The sequence below is a fragment of the Dreissena polymorpha genome, chromosome 1 (genome assembly GCF_020536995.1).
Source record: "Dreissena polymorpha isolate Duluth1 chromosome 1, UMN_Dpol_1.0, whole genome shotgun sequence".
In the NCBI taxonomy this organism is placed as follows: Eukaryota; Metazoa; Mollusca; class Bivalvia; order Myida; family Dreissenidae; genus Dreissena; species Dreissena polymorpha.
In genome coordinates this window covers 90,505,832-90,525,185 of record NC_068355.1, presented here as the reverse complement: position 1 = coordinate 90,525,185, position 19,354 = coordinate 90,505,832, and the positions used below count along the sequence as shown (strand labels likewise).

At 36.1% G+C, this 19,354-nt stretch overlaps 1 protein-coding gene and 1 long non-coding RNA gene across 4 annotated transcripts in view; both read left to right on the top strand.

Annotated features, from left to right (window-relative positions):
• The window catches only part of LOC127840151 (vacuolar protein sorting-associated protein 33A-like), a 33,578-nt gene that overhangs the window by 11,209 nt on the left and 3,015 nt on the right, over positions 1 to 19,354 (top strand). The window contains exons 8-14 of one of the 2 annotated variants that reach the window (XM_052368636.1): positions 4,503 to 4,593; positions 9,599 to 9,753; positions 13,078 to 13,164; positions 14,108 to 14,239; positions 14,640 to 14,808; positions 15,298 to 15,420; positions 17,538 to 17,667. In XM_052368636.1, the coding sequence (XP_052224596.1) occupies positions 4,503 to 4,593; positions 9,599 to 9,753; positions 13,078 to 13,164; positions 14,108 to 14,239; positions 14,640 to 14,808; positions 15,298 to 15,420; positions 17,538 to 17,667 (887 nt within the window). The remainder of the gene's footprint in view (positions 1 to 4,502; positions 4,594 to 9,598; positions 9,754 to 13,077; positions 13,165 to 14,107; positions 14,240 to 14,639; positions 14,809 to 15,297; positions 15,421 to 17,537; positions 17,668 to 19,354) is intronic. The other variant, XM_052368645.1, reaches the window with a different exon arrangement.
• LOC127840169 (uncharacterized) lies at positions 9,762 to 13,066 on the top strand. 2 transcript variants are annotated; one of them, XR_008030447.1, is made up of 3 exons: positions 9,762 to 10,298; positions 10,392 to 10,871; positions 10,904 to 13,066. It is a non-coding gene; the product is annotated as an uncharacterized LOC127840169 (long non-coding RNA). The 2 variants fall into 2 exon arrangements; XR_008030449.1 differs by having other exon boundaries at positions 10,392 to 10,935; positions 11,159 to 13,066.

Below are 19,354 nucleotides of genomic sequence, written 5' to 3'. Positions count from 1 at the left end.
TTTAGGGTATCTATTCACATTTAGTCTGTCAGTCAATCATTTCCCAAGTTCGCCCATCAGTGTGTCTTTCTGTATGCCCGCACATTTTTAATAACATGTTAATATAAAATAATAATAACATTTGTCACACATATAAAAAGTGATGAGTGGAATATGAATGGCCTTTTTTCCTGCTAATTTCAAATGTGAGGTGTTTATAAAAAATAGAATTACATAAAATAAGATTTTTCACCATATATAAAATTTCTGCTGAAAATTAGGCCACGACTTTTTTTTTTTATTGGTTTACAAAAATTATTTTGAAAATGGTCCATCGGGCGGTCGAAAAAAAAAAAAAAAAAAAAAACGGAAAAAAAAGTTAATGCTAATAACATCAGAACAAAGACAACATATCTTTTATAACCTTAACACAGAGACAAAAAATCAAATTATGCAATGAAACACATCTATATCTTCAAATGAAATGAGTCCTAACAGCACCTTATGTAACATCAGGCAATTTTAAACACTCCATTACATGACATGCGTTCTTCTCCCATTAAAACGAAAAACTGCGCTTCATTTCCATAATTGGATGCGCACCATTACGCAATGCGATGCCCGTTGCATAAATCTTATATAAGATAAACTACTCATACACAAATTACCCGGTATGTGTTTGCTCTTACTCGACTTATGAGATCGTACATGAAAAAAAAATCGAGGTAGATCGATCCATGCGTCGTCGCGGTAATGTTTGTCAAAGTTGTTGTTGTCATGAAAACTCGTTGATTTACAACGCAAAACGTCTTATTTGAACTGACGCGAATTAATTTAATCATATTTGTCAACTTCGCTTTTGCTTTATTTTGATAATTTAATCCAAAGTTTAATGTTAGCAAGTGTTTTTTTTACTGGAATTGTAAACAAGGAGTCAGTTAAAGTCTTCCGAAAATGTGCAGTCTGTGTGAATTGACAGTTTGACGTCATCAAAGGAAAGCCGCTTTCTGTCGGAAGCAATAAAGCGACAAATTTCGCGCCGAAAAAATTGGCTTCCTTTGTCTAGCAATCAACATGCCGAACCAATCGTGTGTTTGTTTCTCAATTGACCAGTCGCCAACTCCGCCCACATTTTGTCGATCAGCCAATCAGATATCGATTTTTCACACACCCCTCAGCAACGCTTATCTAGCCGCCATTTTGTCCGACAAACAAAGCGTGTTGTACATGTGGAATGGACGTAATTTTTAAGAGTTTACACAGATTTTATATCAAATGCATGATCATTACTGTTCGATCATTATTCAAAATTGTAGGTGCTATACATACTTTATAAAAGGTTATTATTTTATCTTTATTTCTTGAACATATGAACGAGTAATGAGAAAACAAACACAATAAATAGTTTAACCACACCAGGTGTGTGTTCTATAAAACGTGTTATACCGTTTGATGCACAATATTATTAAGCAGTTTGGGCAACATAATAATTGCCACACGTGCTTATTAATGTCAGCGTAATTGTCGATGATTAATAAATAACAGTATGTTGCGTGGATCTCAGAATGAAGGAACATTAAGGCATTGTTAGGTACTGTACACTTTAATTACTTAAATGATTTCCAATTATATATTTATTTTCTGTGGAGCATAAACAAGGGCAATCATTATAAATTGTTTACTTAAATATTGTTTTAACTAAAGTAAAAACAACAAAAAGGTGATTTCAACGCGGCTTAGCCTTAAAGCGACTTCAAGTGTAAAATGTACGGCTTATAATACAACAACAACATTTCTAATACAACATATATTGATACGGGGAGAACTGTGAAAATTGCAATTAACATATAAGGGCCATATCTTGTTATAAATAAGCAAATGCATAATATGCTAAATGTATTCAATTCGATGTTCGTGAACAGCACCGTAATACCAACACTTCATTTTTTGATAGTGAAATGTAACAGGTTCGCATTAAACAAAAATGAAATAAAATGCATATTAGACTATCTGTTAATGAAACCACGAAATTAGGCTTGTATTAAATTATGGTTACAATCAAAATTTTATTTATATCTAAATAAAAAAAATCGGTGTCTTTTTAAAAATAACACAATAAAACAAAGATCTAAATATTTTTAATAAACAAAAAACCCATCATGATATGGATATGTCATTTGCATTTAATAAAATATTTTCAAAATTATATATGAATAGCCACCGTGTTCACTGTCAGACGGTTGAATACAAGTTCAAAATCAATATGAAATAAATGCTCATTTTTACAACGGATTTATCATCAACTCCCTATATAATATGTATAAGAAACGTTTCTGATAGTCAGTCTGCCGTTAACTCATTTATTTTGATTACGCCATTTCTCTCTAAAGTTTTTATGATTGTATTAACGTTTTACAAAGCAGTTTAGTTTAGTGTGCGGCTTTAATAATTTATATTATAGAAAAGAGCATAATACATCATTACAAATATAGAATTTCCCTCACGTAATCCGCTATAATTGCGATCTGCTTGTCGGAGTTTTCTTATCACTAAACCACGTGACTATGTGGGCGGAGCGATCGATAATTTGGCGACTGGTCAATTGCAATCCTCCAATTTAATAAAAGCACGTGCATAGCTCCGCCTTCGAATCTTTTGCAGAGAACGGAGGCGGAGTTTAAAGGTTAATTGAGCTAGTGTTTTACACAAGTTGAGTTCCGATTTGCCGAAATTACTCGGCCCTAAGCATTGAAACGACAAATACATTTATCAATGATTTTCCGAGATATACCGATTTGTTCCGATTTCCAAACTTTCTGTACAGTTCCTATAAACTATGGCGGACGTGTTTACAAAATTCCTAAACACATATATCGTAAATAATGGCAGTGTTTTATTGGATTATTTATACTTATTATCAAATACTATCGGGTTTGTTTAATTAACATGTTAAACAATATAGTTGCGTCACAGACACGGAAATAAATTTTGATGGGGTCGACATTTGACTGACGCTGATTTTCTTATTGTCTGTAATTTTTACCCGAAATAAATTTTGAGAAGTGCCCATAAAAGGACTGGTACATAATGTGTCACATTGAAAAATATCCCGATCTCTGCAATATATGTGAACCAATCGTTGATTGTACTTACTTGATTTTATTCGCAACCGTACTCAAACCGGATCGTTTTTTTTTCTCATTTCGCTCATTTTGAAGTGCGGTCGGGAATAAAATATTTAAAAAAAAAGACGATTTTCCGATTTTATTTTTTTTCCCATTTTCCAAAAATTAGGGTCGGCGGTTTTGTAAACCAAGAAATATAAAAGTCGTGGCCTTAAAAAACAAATTGGTAGTTAAAGGACATTAGATTTCATCACAAAACATAACACGTGTTCAGATAAAAGGAAATATTAAGGTTATGCACATTTTTTGATTGATAGGTGTTTTAATTGTCCTGAAAATGACTCCTGTATTGTATTCAGTACTCTCAAAGCCTTGTTGTTTTGACATTTTTATGCCCCCGGTATATGCAATATATAGCAGTTGAACTGTCCGTCAGTCAGTATGTCAGTCTGTCCGTCCGTACGAAAAACTTAAACATTGGCCATAACTTTTTAAATATTGAAGATAGCACCTTCATATTTGGCATGCATGTGTATCTCATGGAGCTGCACATTTTGAGTGGTAAAGGTAAAATTTCAAGGTGAACATCATCCTTCAAGGTCTAGGGTCGAAAAAACAAAGTCAAGGGAAGTAATAAGCTTTAAATGGACATAGTTATCTGACCTGCCCACATATATATTTTTGTTAAATAAATCAAAGTGGCGCAGTAGGCGGCATTGTGTTTCTTGTGGTAAAAGGTCAAGGTAATCCTTTACGGTCTACGGTAAAAAATACAGATTTAAGGGAAGTAATAAGCTTTTAAAAGGGAGAAAATTATTCAATATTGAACATAGCCACTTTATATATTTGGCATGCATGTGTATCTCATGAATCTGCACATTTTGAGTGGTGAATCTACAGTCATGGTTGTGGCTTTTAATTATTTGCTACTAAAAATAGAGATTTGTTACAGACAATTATTTTCAAGGGAAGTAATTTATATAATTATAAATCTCATATTATATATTTCCTTACCAAGAATTGAAGTTCTTTTCACAGTTACTGTACAGATTTATTATTTTGATTAATTATAACCCAAATGATTGATAAGTCAAAGTTTTTTTTTTAAATTATATAATTATAATTTCTTTGGTGGTCATTACATACCTGTGGACTTATGTTCATAGATACATGATCAACTCTGGCCTTGGTTGTCAGTGATGTCTGACATGGTCATAATTGACTGTGAGACCCCCCCCCCCCCCGGTTGGATTGGACAAAATTCAAGGGAAGTAATAACCTTTAAAGGGAGATGATTTTTATACCTGCCAAATGATAAATAGAAATTTAATTTCAATGCGGCGCAGTAGGGGGCATTGTGTTTCTGACAAACACATCTCTTGTTTATTTGTTATGTAGGAGAGACATGCAGCTAAAACTGTTGGTGAGATGAAGAACTTTGTATCAAAACTTCCCCACTTACAGAAGGCAAGGACAGAACTGGCACAGCGTATGTATCAATTGAGCCTCAATCTGGCAAAACCTGGTTTAATGCAGGTGCGTAAAGTGTCATCCCAGATAAGCCTGTGCAGTCAGCACAAGCTTATTAGGGACAACACTTTTTACTTTTATGGAATTTATGGTTAAAAGGAAGTCTCTTCTGAATGGAAATATAGTTTAGGCAGAAATTGTATCTCTGATAAGCATGTGCAGAGCTAATCTGAAATGGCATTAAGCACATGCATTAAGCCCAGTTTGTCTAGAATGAGACTCATCTATAGTTAAGAGATTTGATTTTATTGTGCTTAAGGAAACAAGTTTGCTTACCCATTTATTTTATTGTGCTTAAGGAAACAAGTTTGCTAACCATTTGATTTTATTGTGCTTAAGGAAACAAGTTTTAACAAGTTTGCTATGATTTTATTGTGCTTAAGGAAACAAGTTTGCTAACCATTTGATTTTATTGTGCTTAAGGAAACAAGTTTGCTAACCATTTGATTTTATTGTGCTTAAGGAAACAAGTTTGCTAACCATTTGATTTTATTGTGCTTAAGGAAACAAGTTTTAACAAGTTTGCTATGATTTTATTGTGCTTAAGGAAACAAGTTTGCTAACCATTTGATTTTATTGTGCTTAAGAAAATAAGTTTGCTAACCATTTGATGTTATTGTGCTTAAGGAAACAAGTTTATACAAGTTTGCTAGCCATTTGATTTTATTGTGCTCAGAGCTCAAGATAAAAGGCGTATCTGCGTATTTACGCATTGAAAAAATAAAAAAAAACACATTAAAAATCGTCCCAATACGTAACAAAACGCTTTACAAATCTTGGTACGTATTTTAAATTGATTAAAGTGCGTAACCGGTATAACCAATAATCCAGTTAAGTTTTTAGTGTCAGTTAACCTTTGAATCAAGGTTACGCATGCTCAATTAATTTCCTTCTATATTACATATAAAATAGTTTAAGTTCGATATCAATTTTTACCATGATCAAGCGCATACCCACTATATCATCATTCATCATTGGAAAGATAAATGCATAATCTTTTGAAAAAATGCATGTCATTAAATTCTATGTGTGCTTACTCAAAATATTTACCTTAGAATAGGCAAACCGGTTTCGACAGCTGTGCAGACAACCATTTTGGGCTCAAATAGTATGACCTACTTTCAAAGCCGGGAACCATCAACACAAAAAGTAGAGCACAAAAATGGCTTATTTTCTTATTGCTTACAAATATACCTTCAAGTTGATACCAAAACTAACTATTTGCAATGTATTTTACAAATCCTAGGCAGCATGCACTCAACAATGTGTGCTAAGTATCAAACTGACTGCATGTAACCCTAACAACAGGAGTTCCGGTTTGGGCTTATGTGACCTTTAAGAGAACCCCACCCCTTCAAATTTGAATTAAAGGCACTTTTCCCACAGGTGTAATCTGTTTTGAGAAAGATCACAAAGTTCCGGTACAATGACGCACAGATTTATTCATAAAAGTTGCCGTTGAAAGCACCATGCGTAACAGCGTTTCGCGTCAAGAATTAAGGTAGAAAAGCCAAACTTGGTTAAATCATACATGCAGCACTTAGACTCCATACAAGGCATCACTTTCGATTCTAATAGGCAAAGCTGATGTAACATATGGTTTAATAAGTGAAAAAAATCATCAATGGCAATATTTGTGCATCAAAGCAGGTTTTGAACCGGATTCGAACAAACTTGTAAAAAAAAAATTGGCACATTTTAGGTAAATCCATGTAGAAGCAGCATTTCTAATGTCATTGACCCAACAAAAAGGCTTGCTTGAAAAAACAACATCTTGACTTCCTGACTAAAAAAAGTCATCATCAGACATGAGCTTTAAGTCTTTTGTCACACCTGGACCTATGATTCCTCGGCTCGAGTTCCATCTCGGACAGGCTCCGGAAAGTGTCAGTCTGGCCCGGGTGCTCAATTCCGTGTAATCTGAGAAAACAAAAAGGTTTTTTGTGCACATTTACCCATTACGGTGCCAACTAATGTAAGTTAGATACAATTAGAGTAAGCTTTCAATAGTATTTGTTGCTTTATTTGCTGCAAATGAATAATTCACCACGCCGACATCACATTGTCTGGCACACTGGCAAAGTTATTGCCACAAAATGTGGTTTAAGAGCTGCAGTAAATGTAAAACACCCAATTTTCCTAATTTTGGTGACAAAAGTGTGCCAGGACATTAAAAAAAATCATTTTACAATAGATTTAATTGAAAATAACGGAGTACTAACCTGCAAAGACACCGATCCTCTCAACATGACTGGGCGAGTGTTGAGGGCCGTCTCCGAATCAGTCATGCTGTACAGTTTATGATGGCCTGTCACTTCAGCCGGACTTGTAAACCAATTGGACGACAGTTAAGGTATAGCTAAAGACCTATTTCGACATCGCCTACAAATGCACACTTAGGTTTACGCATAATATTGAGGTCACTTAAATACAGATTCCCTGGTGTTTTTCACACAGGGTCTATCACAACAACATTCTTCCAGGAAAGAAAGCATAATATTATTATCATTTTTGTGTTTTCAGCTAAATACTTGATTTTACTTAAACTCTGCAAGATATCCAAACAGGAAAAATAAGGCAAAGTAGTGTTATTCTGAGTAGATCTGCCTGACAGGGTTGAAGGCGAAGGCAGATAGCAGTGTCAGTTCAAACTTGGCAGACATTTTTAACAGTAAAAGGCTCAAAAAGTAAACAATAATAATAAATACAGATGAAGTAGAGACATTCATTAAGTTCATTATTTAGATTGATGCAAATTAATGTCAAAATGTCACTGAAAAACAATACAGAGTGTTGAAGTAGTCTTAGAATATGTCTCCGGAACAGGTTTCGGTGTAATTTTCCAGCATGACCTCAAGTGCAACAGCCCAATTGCAAACAGTCCTAATTTGGGTCAAATGACATCTGGCAGTTATGTTTTGCAATACAGAGAGTTTTTGATGGTCTATTGTCAAAATTCTGGCAGACGACTAACTTGATAGGATGTGCTTAAAGGTTACGCATGCGCAATTAATTTCCTTCTATATTACATATAAAATAGTTGAAGTTCGATATCAATTTTTACCATGATCAAGCGCATACCCACTATATCATCATACATCATTGGAAAGATAAATGCATAATCTTTTGAAAAAAAATGCATGTCATTAAATTCTATTGTGTGCTAACTCAAAATATTTACCTTAGAATAGGCAAACCGGTTTTGACAGCTGTGCAGACAACCATTTTGGGCTCAAATAGTATGACCTACTTTCAAAGCCGGGAACCATCAACACAAAAGTAGAGCACAAAAATGGCTTATTTTCTTATTGCTTACAAATATACCTTCAAGTTGATACCAAAACTAACCATTTGCAATGTATTTTACAAATCCTAGGCAGCATGCACTCAACAATGAGTGCTAAGTATCAAACTGAATGCATGTAACCCTAAAAACAGGAGTTCCGGTTTGAGCTTATGTGACCTCAAGAGTAAGTCAATCAAAATAAGCTTGTAATACAAATGGCGGCCCATCATGTTTGTGAATCAAAAAGGGACGTTTTAAGCAACATGCGGGAATATTTTTAAAGAAAGTCTGTTCATATCGTCATTTTAAATATGTTCTGTTTAAATATAATAATATAAATAACAAATAATAATACTATCTCTAGATTAAACACGCCTTTTACTTTTTTCTGTTTTCTATGGAAATGGAAAATACCCCTAAATATTCCTAACCCTTTATGGCTGAAACAAAGGAGTAAAATACGCATTGACAATAATATCAGGGGGTGAAATACCCTTTAGAATAAATCCGTATCTGGAGCTCTGAGAATTTGTGCTTAAGAAAACAAGTTTTAACAAGTTTGCTAACCATTTGATTTCATTGTGCTTAAGGAAACAAGTTTTAACAAGTATGCTAACCAATCGCAGAAACCTTAGTCTCTTAACTTCATCTGTGTTTAAAGATTCAAATGATTCTGCTTGTAAATGGACCAAGCACTGACGGAGCAGACCATCACCCAGCTCCTGAGCTCTTATATGCCAAATAGGGAATCTCACATCACTGTGGTGTTTAGGATGGTGTATCTCATAAGCTGATTGTTTGAAGGTGTATTACACAAGCCTGTAGGTCAAGTTGAATAATGCTTTAGATTGCATTTGGGCTAATCAAGTCAAGGTCACTGTTACTCAAGCTAGAATTACAGCTCAATAAGTTTGGAGAGATACTAGTATGTGACACAGACATTGTGTGTGTCGCTAGCTTACTTGCAGAACAAATGTATGATTGCACTTGGGAGTAAGGCCATGGTCATTTGTAGTAAAAAAAAATGTTTCCACTCAATAACTTAAGTTTGGATGGAAGTATTTCACAGATATTTTCAGTGTAGGTTGCTGTCATTACAACCAAGCTTAATATTGCATTTGGAGCCATTAGGGTTAAGGTCAAGATCATGCGTATGCTTCAGTACAAAAATCCACAGTATTCTGCTGAATTACTGCAGTTTGGATGGAGTTACTATGGTGAAATGTGGGAAGGTAGCTTTCTAGCAGACCCATATTTAGATTGTACCTAAATTGTAATTAAATTAGATTAATATGTTAAATGTTCAATACCTGGTTTAATGGACTTGCCATGTTTCTTGTTCTAATTAGTATTTTCTGTGACATAAGTGCTACACAAATTAAAACATTGTTTGCAGATCAATGTAACCCAACTCTTGTTGAAGCAATAAAATTGAAATTCACAAAAGGCCAAGATAATGCCATGTTCATGTGCAAAAAACTTCACCTTCATTGATCCATACATTCCTGAGTTATTTGCCCTTGAACATAGCTGTCAAAGTGATGTGGGCCTTTTATTCATGTTTTAACAAAGTTAGTGCTCATAAAAATAATACTTGACAGTGCTCATAAAAATAATACTTGCCTCCAAATTGATGATAAAAAACTTAAAAACTCAAATCAATGACTATTCTGTTCAGACACATCTATTGCTGAGCTGGTGAAGGAGGCCACTGACTCTGAGGAGTTCATGGAGAGCCTTCACTGTCAGCAGGACTTGTACAAGGGAGAGGACACGGACAGTGTGAACCCTTACATAGAGGACTGCATAGGGCGCAAGGAACCACTCGTCAAGGTCAGTACTGAAACAAAGAACCTTTCGTCAAGGTCAGTACTGAAACTAAGAAGCACTGGTTAATGTGAGTGCTGAAACAACAAACAAATGGTAAAGGTCAGAACTGAAACAACAAACCACTGGTCAAGGTGAGTGCAGAAACAAGGAACCACTGGTCAAGGTCATTACTGAAACTAAAAACCAGTAGTCATGGGCAGTGCTGAAACAAAGCACCAGTGGTCAAGGTCAGTTCTAAAACAAAAGAACCAGTGGTCAAGGTCAGTACTGAAACAAAGAATCAGTGGTCAAGGTCAGTTCTAAAATAAAGAACCAGTAGTCAAGGTCAGTACTGAAACAAAGAATCAGTGGTCAAGGTCAGTTCTAAAATAAAGAACCAGTGGTCAAGGTCAGTACAGAAACAAAGAACCACTGGTCAAGGTCAGTACTGAAACACAGAACAAGTGGTCAAGGTCAGTACTGAAACAAAGAACCACTGGTCAAGGTCAGAACTGAAACAAAGAACCAGTGGTCAAGGTCAGTACTGAAACAAAGAACGACTGGTCAAGGTCAGTTTTAAAACACAGAACCAGTGGTCAAGGTCAGTACTGAACAAGAACCAGTGGTCAAGGTCAGTACTAAACAAAGAACCAGTGGTCAAGGTCAGTTCTGAAACCATGAACCACTGGTCAATGTCAGTACTGAAACAATGAACCACTGGTCAAGGTCAGTACTGAAACAAAGAACCAGTGGTGAAGGTCAGTTCTGAAACAATGAACCACTGGTCAAGGTCTGTACTGAAACACAGAACTAGTGGTCAAGGTCAGTTATAAAACAAAGAACCAGTAGTCAAGGTCAGTACTGAAACAAAGAATCAGTGGTCAAGGTCAGTACTGAAACACAGAACCAGTGGTCAAGGTCAATACTGAAACAAAGAACCAGTGGTTAAGGTCAGAACTGAAACAAAGAACCAGTGGTCAAGGTCAGTACTGAAACAAAGAATCAGTGGTCAAGGTCAGTTCTAAAACAAAGAACCAGTGGTCAAGGTTAGTACAGAAACAAAGAACCACTGGTCAAGGTCAGAACTGAAACACAGAACCAGTGGTCAAGGTCAGTACTGAAACAAAGAACCACTGGTCAAGGTCAGAACTGAAACACAGAACCAGTGGTCAAGGTCAGTACTGAAACAAAGAACCAGTGGTCAAGGTCAGTACTGAAACAAAGAACCACTGGTCAAGGTCAGTACTGAAACAAGAACCACTGGTCGAGGTCAGTTCTGAAACAAAGAACCAGTGGTCAAGGTCAGTACTGAAACAAAGAACCAGTGGTCAAGGTCAGTTCTAAAACAAAGAACCAGTGGTCAAGGTCAGTACTGAAACACAGAACCAGTGGTCAAGGTAAATACTGAAACAAACAACCAGTGGTCAAGGTCAGTACTAAAACAAAGAACCAGTGGTCAAGATCAGTTCTGAAACAATGAACACTGGTCAATGTCAGTACTGAAACAATGAACCACTGGTCAAGGTCAGTATTGAAACAAAGAACCAGTGGTCAAGGTCAGTTCTAAAACAAAAAACCACTGGTCAAGGTCTGTACTGAAACAAAGAATTAGTGGTCAAGGTCAGTTCTAAAACAAAGAACCAGTAGGCAAGGTCAGTACTGAAACAAAGAACCAGTGGTCAAGATCAGTTCTAAAACAAAGAACCAGTGGTCAAGGTGAGAACAGAAACAAAGAGTCACTGGTCAAGGTCAGAACTGAAACAAAGAACCAGTGGTCAAGGTCAGAACTGAAAGACAGAACCAATGGTCAAGGTCAGTACTAAAACTTAGAACCAGTGGTCAAGGTCAGTTCTAAAACAAAGAACCAGTGGTCAAGGTCAGTTCTAAAACAAAAAACCAGTGGTCAAGATCAGCACTTAAACAAAGAACCAAAGGTCAAGGTCAGCACTAGAACAAAGTACCAAAGGTCAAGGTCATTGCTGAAACAAAGAACCAGTGTTCAAGGTCTGTATTTAAACAAAGAACCAGTGTTCACTGTTCAAGGTCAGTACTTAAACAAAGAACCAGTGTTCAAGGTCTGTACTGAAACAAAGAACCAAAGGTTAAGGTCAGCACTGAAACAAATAACCAGTGGTCAAGGTCAATGCAGAAACAAGGAAACACTGGTCAAGGTCAGTACCGTAATATGGAAATGTTTGTCAATGTGATTATTGAATCAAGGATCAAATTGTTAATGTTAGTACTTTTTCAAGGATTCAGTGGTTAATGTTATGCTCAGGTAATATGTAGCATCAAGATTTGGTTGAGGGGGCCTTAAGGCCAGTGTACATAGCACAGGGGTCTGTTGTAATACATAGAAGGGGTTGTTAAAGTTTTTATTAAAATGGCTTAAAAGGTAAAAACTCGTAATATGCTTAATCAAATTATAATTTCTTGGAATTCAGTGGATTAATATTACATGTATATAAATGTTTATATTATACCATTTTGATATTGACCAGATCACCCATGACAAAGCCTATTGTAGTTCTGTCAATATTTGATAACCAACATTTGATTATGAAAATTTGTGGCATTATATGTGAAAACTTCATAATTCTGAAATTGATCATGTATAAGAAATAAGTATTGCAACTGGAATAGTTTTTTAACCAGGTTTTCCGAAGGAAAAAACTGGTTATTAGATTGGCGAATGCGGGCGGGCTGGCGGGCTGGCTGGCTGGCTGGCGGGCTGGCGGAATAAGCTTGTCCGGGCCATAACTATGTCGTTCATTGTCAGATTTTAAAATCATTTGGCACATTTGTTCACCATCATTGGACGGTGTGTCGCGCGAAATAATTACGTCGATATCTCCAAGGTCAAAGTCACACTTTGAGTTCAAAGGTCAAAAATGGCCATAAATGAGCTTGTCCGAGCCATAACTATGTCGTTCATCGTCAGATTTTAAAATCATTTGGCACATTTGTTCACCATCATTGGACGGTGTGTCGCGCGAAATAATTACGTCGATATCTCCAAGGTCAAGGTCACACTTTGAGTTCAAAGGTCAAAAATGGCCATAAATGAGCTTGTCCTGGCCATAACTATGTCATTCATTGTGAGATTTTAAAATCATTTGGCACATTTGTTCACCATCATGGGACGGTGTGGTCCCACGAAAGAATCACGTCAATATCTCCAATGTCAAGGTCGCCACGACTAAAAATAGATTTAAAAAAAAAAAAACTTACAAAGGGGGTTAATTTTTTTTGGTCATTTCAAAAGTTCAGTTTGAGTTTTCTCCCTTTATCAGATTTTTTTTTCACAATGAAAACCTGGATTTGTGACAATTTTGTCCCTTGTTTCAGATTCTTCGACTGCTGTGTATTCAATCTTTCTGTAACAACGGCCTGAAACCCAAAGTTCTTGAGTTCTACAAGAGGGAGATAGTACAGGTATCTGATCACATGTGCACAAAAGAGCCTTGTTGTGCACATATGTGTTTTATGACATAATTGGCCAGCATTACTCCCGACAAGCCTACACATTCTTGCAGTATTGTCAGGAGTTAACCTGTCAGCTGGTGAGACCATACAATTTTGCTTAACTTAATAGCATAAAGGGTAGCTCCTGACCTGACTGGTTCAATGTGCATGATTGAGTCAACAGTCTCTATAGGTTTAAGACTGGATTACGTGGGTAGACGCTATAGGTTTATGACTGGATTACGTGGGTAGTCTCTATAGGTTTATGATTTGATTACGTGGGTAGACGCCATAGGTTTATGACTGGATTACGTGGGTAGTCTCTATAGGTTTATGACTGGATTAAGTGGGTAGTCTCTATAGGTTTATGACTGGTTTAATTGGGTAGTCTCTATAGGTTTATGACTGGATTAAGTGGGTAGTCTCTATAGGTTAATGACTGGTTTAAGTGGGTAGTCTCTATAGGTTTATGACTGGATTACATGGGAAGTCTCTATAGGTTAATAACTGGTTTAAGTGGGTAGTCTCTATAGGTTTATGACTGGATTACATGGGAAGTCTCTATAGGTTAATGACTGGTTTAAGTGGGTAGTCTCTAAAGGTTTATAACTGGATTACATGGGTAGTCTCTATAGGTTACTGGTTTAAGTGGGTAGTCTCTATAGGTTTATGACTGGATTATGTGGGTAGACGCTATAGGTTTTAAAATTGTAAGTGCTTTTATACAGGCTTTGATGATAAAATGCTGGTAAAAATAAAATGAGTTTGTATTGAACTGGGCTTTTAGCTTGTACACATCCATTGGTTATAGATGGTAATACACAGTTCAAGTATTCAAGCTGCTTATTTGGCTGATTTGCTTATTGAAGTGCATTAAACATGCTAGGTAATACCCTTGGTCGGCATGTTTCAGACGTATGGGTTCAAGCACCTGGTGACTCTTGGCAACCTGGAGAAGGTGGGAATGTTGAGGGCTCATACAACACGCAACTACCAGGTGGTCAGGAAGTCTCTCAAACTCACCGTAGATACCGTCAATGAAATGGTGAGAATAAGGCACTAACTTTATGCCCAGTTGCTAGAAAAAGTCCTGTCATATTTATAATTTGTTTTAACTTACTCTTTTTGTTTTAATTGGGAAATAGATGAGAAAAACATCTTCATTAACACATACACCACAAATGACCAACATTACAGTACTTGAAAAAGGATTTTATGTACAATAAGAAAATTAAATGAGGCAGCAGTGTATTTTGCTTATGTAACTCTGTACAGTTTCAGTAAGCCATAAGTAACCATAAGTGTTTCACAATTTTTAACTTGAAAAATATGACAGCAGACGCTCTTTTCAATTTTGTATGTTCTCCTAAGACCATGTTTTTCGGAAAAATTCATGATGTGTTTAATAACGCAAGAACTGGTTTTGATTGTTTTCATTGTTGTAGAGTCCCAACGACATTTCATACGTGTACAGCGGCTACGCACCACTAAGTGTTCGCCTGATCCAGTACCTGGCGCGGCCCGGCTGGCGAAGCATCACAGAGGTCCTCAACATCCTGCCTGGACCCAACTTTGATGAAGTGCAGCAGATACCAGTTGCTCTGAGGAAACGACGTAAGTTACAGATCAGCCTAATTTATGGAAAACTCGTCTTAATACATGTGTGTAATGTGTCGTCCCAGATAAGCCTGTGCAGTCTTCTCAAAGGGTTGCTTTTGTATTTAGAGTTTAACCTTTCTGAACCTTTTCAATCTTTAAAAAAAAGTAATAAAATATTACTTATTAAAATCTGAAATAAATCTGTTCAGATATTTTTTGTATTGGGTTATAATAATCCTACATAGCAAATCAGATGGCAAAGTGAGTTGACTATAAACCTAAAACCTTTGAAATAAAGTTTCATTACTTCCAAAGTGCTGTAAACCAGTTGCTTCTTGTCAAATAAAACTTCTGTTATTGCATCATTAAACTCTTTGTACATATGTGCAAATAAAACCCAATACAAATTAGGAACTCTTGACCAGCATAATTTATAATATATGAGTTCACATGCCGATGTTGGGAAGCCTATGTTACTCAGTATCCATGTTATCTGTACTACAGGCACCTCCATTACCTCCTCCCAGTCAAGTATGGCGGACCAGAAAGTGACGCTAGTGTTCTTCCTTGGCGGAGTCACATATGCGGAGATTGCTGCACTTCGATTCCTGGCCCAGCAAGACGATGGTCTGTACACGCACATTATACACGGGCCCTGCCCACTAAACTGTTCTAAGACTTGTGAATAGACTGGGAATAAGAGTCCAGAACATGATTTTATCTTGTGGGAAATACAGGCTTAATGCATGTACATAAATTGTCATCCGTGATTAGACTGAGCAGACTGCAGATGCTCATCTTCAACGACACTTCAACACATGCATTAAGACCCTTTGTCCCAGAACGAGGTTTATGTTTTTTTGCATGGCGACAGTTTAGCTTCTTTGTTAAAATCATTTTAATGATGAATGTTTAAATTAAACTCACGATTATGAATATCACAGTAGGTATCACAATACCTCACACTTTATGGCTTTATGGTCATTATTAAGGTTTGGGAGGAAATTCCTGAAAAATTACTGTTTTTTTTTTACCAACTTTTTGCTAGTACAATAGAGAAAAAGAATACATGTACCTTAACTTTTTCTCTTATCCTTTTTGACTAGCAGATTCTTTTTTCTTTGTTATGGATTAATTTTTGGTTTTCCTGGAAAGTCCGGCTCCATTAATGTCAAGCCCTGCATCGTTAATAAATTGATTTGTTTTGTGCATTTGCAAAAATTGGAAACATTTATTTCAAAGTTAGCAACCGGGAAAGTTATTTCTGTACATTATGTTTTATTGATAATATCAATGTTGATAACATTAGGCCTTTGTAAGTTATGTATCTTAACATTTTCTGATTAAAGATTGCTGTTAAGAGAGAGGGTGAAAACAAAGGTGCATAGCTAGTTTCAAGTACAAAATGTTCTTTAAACAGAACTCTTCATGAAAATTCTTTATTTGAAGTCCAAAGTCTCAGACATAAGATGTTCATGTTTGATGCTATTTGCTGCTCGTCATCTAACAGTTGGAAATGAAGCCTTAAATCATTGAATCTAATAAGAAGATGTGTAATTGTATTAGATTTTCCGAGGTATTACAGGGTTATAGTATGGGTTAGAGTAGATATAGCCACTGTACTTCTGCATAAAGTCTCTACAATTTCATTTATATTGTGTGCAATTGATTTTTCTTTGACCTTTTAAGTTTTGTCTCGGTTATTCTTTACTTTGTAGATCTTATTCTATATGTTTTACATTTTCACATTTCATGGTGTACTCATAATATACTTTTTGTCACTTGAAAAGTACTTTCAGGTGTAAACATTACTATTATTTGAGCATGGTTCTTAGACAACTGGGCAGAATGCATGCGAGTGAAGTGATGTCACAGATAAGAATGCGCAGTCTGCACAGGCTAATCAGGTATGACACTTTCAGCAAAATCTGCATTTTTGTTAAGAAAATACTTTCTGTTGATGCAAATTCCATAAAAGCTGAAAGTGTCATCACTAATAAGCCTGTGCAAACTGCACAGGCTCATCTGGGACAGCAATTTATGCACATGCATTAAGCAAAGTTTTACCATGTCAAAGCTCATTTTATTGTTTGTGTTATGCACTTTGTTTCCTTTAAAGTGTTATCAATTGCATGTTGTCTGTAAAGCCTAGTTATTTGATTATGATCGTTTCATCTGTGCATGAATGCTGAAGTGCAAAATTTGCAAGCTTTATTTAGTTTCCTTATAACAGTTGTTTATCTTTCAAAACATATTGTCATCAACACTTAAACGGACAGTCAACCAGATTGAGGAAAAAAGAAAAGTTCTCAAAGTGTCCCTTTAAGTTGTTATTACTTACTATTTACTTGCTCTGGAAAGCAATCATACATCAATGACATCAATGCGATTAACAGACGCATCAAAATTACCCACTGACTTGAGGCATCAAATTGGTATGGGAACTATTACCTAATATTCTTGGAGGAAAGGCATCTGGCCAATGACAAGCACTGTAATTGGTCAGATTTTCTCATGCTTAAATAATTTGTGTTGACCTTATCTTTTACACTTAAGTGGAGGGGGACATGACCGGTTTATAAACATGTCGAAAATGACTTGTTTTCTTGAGGGGGAAATGATTGGTGTACAAACATATCCATATGGCTTGTATCCTAGAGGGGAACATGACTGGCTTACAAGCAGCTCTTAGTTCCTTAAATATGGCTATGAAACAGTGATTGACATCATGGTGTTCTCTACAGGGAGTACTGAATATATCGTGGTGGCCACGAAGATAATAACCGGAAGTGGTCTGATCCACGACTTGTTTGCTGATTGTAAGACGGGAAAGTTAAGCGATGGCCCGGTCATTGCTCAGTTGACCAGCCTTCAGTGAGGACCTTTCATAACTCCCAGCATCCTTATCCTTGCTATTCATCTCTTGTATGTGTGCATCTACATTGTAAATGACCTCCGCCCTGGGAAAACCCGGCTTGATGAATGTGCATAGTCAGGGTGCAGAATCAACAGGGTTTTCAGGGGTTTACACAAGGGCTGGGCATAATGTAAACACACTGATAAGAACTCTTTTTTTTCAAATATCTCAAGTTATTGAAATACTTTTGCAAAAATCTTTATTGCATAAAAGACATAATAGAAGAATAAATCCTTGAATATGTTTGAAATTGGTGACACAATTTCACTGCATAACCATGCAGTACACACGAAAAAAAAAATCAAGGAATTATAACAAGAACACAGGCTTACCGGGTATTACATATTAAAGTAATTCTGATGTATGTCACATTGCCATAAGCAGCATAAAAATCTGTCTTGATAATATATGTTTTTAAAAGTTATTTGAAACATCCATTAACATTTACATATGTAATTGGGAACCCCATAAAGTAACGTGATCCTGCACTGTGATAGTGTTGTCCTAGATAAGCCTGTGCTGTCTGTACATTCTTACCTGGGATGACAGCTGCCTTTATTGTATTTTTGGCTTAAAGGAATTTGTTTTTAGAAAATATTACCCCATTCATGCCTAGCGTCCTGAAAAAAGGACATTGCAAACAGCGTAGACCCAGATGAGACGCCGCATGATGCGGCGTCTCATCTGGGTCTGCGCTGTTTGCTTAAAGGAATTTCAGTAAGTAATATTCTAAATATAGAAATAAATATACCAGACATCCCTAATTTTGGAAATAAATTGATCCAATTTAGAAGGATGAGAAGAGTCCACTGGGCATAAATGGGTTAAGTTTAGGGGACCTATTTTGTTTCTGATTAGCTTGTAAGGACTGCATAGGTAAACTTGGGACAACACATAACGCACAATCCAGAATTTTCAAAATGCATTTCATATTTGTTTTTAAAGTGAAACAGACTACAATTAAACCAGTTTACAAAGCTATAAAGCTAAGCCTTCCTTTTAAATTTCCCCAAAGGGACTACAGAACTATCTTCACCCCTGATCACTGTTTTCATATACATATCTCCCATGTGGCACATTTCAGACCCCCATCATGCAGACAAACCCCATGTACATGCAAATTATTTGCCTGGAATGGGTAACAACTAGTCAGCTATAAACTGACTATATTTCTGACAAGGCTTATACTGGATGCAAATACATTTATTTAATGCATCTTGTTTTAATAAGTAAGCTAGATAGCCCGTCTTTTATACTTTTCCTTTGTTTCAAATATACTCCAGAAGTTTACGTTTCCTTAACCTTAATTTATGATAAATTCCAGAATAATAAGAAAATACTAGAAAATTCATACTTTATGACACAGTTTCATATAGATCTGTTTTGTGAGAACCTCAAAAGACATCTACTTTTTGTGTCACCTGAATATAGTCAGTGAGAACATAAAGGTAGTTCTTTGATGGCCACAGGCCGCATGTGTTCACTATTCTGGAGCATAACCTTAGACAATTAAAGCTTTCTACACAAATGTTCATAGGTGGGTAGATATCGGTAATGTGCAGCTCACAAAATCTGTTATCATTCTTACTGCCCTGTATAAATTGTTCATAATTTTTGTTATTTTTAACACTGACAGCCATCCAC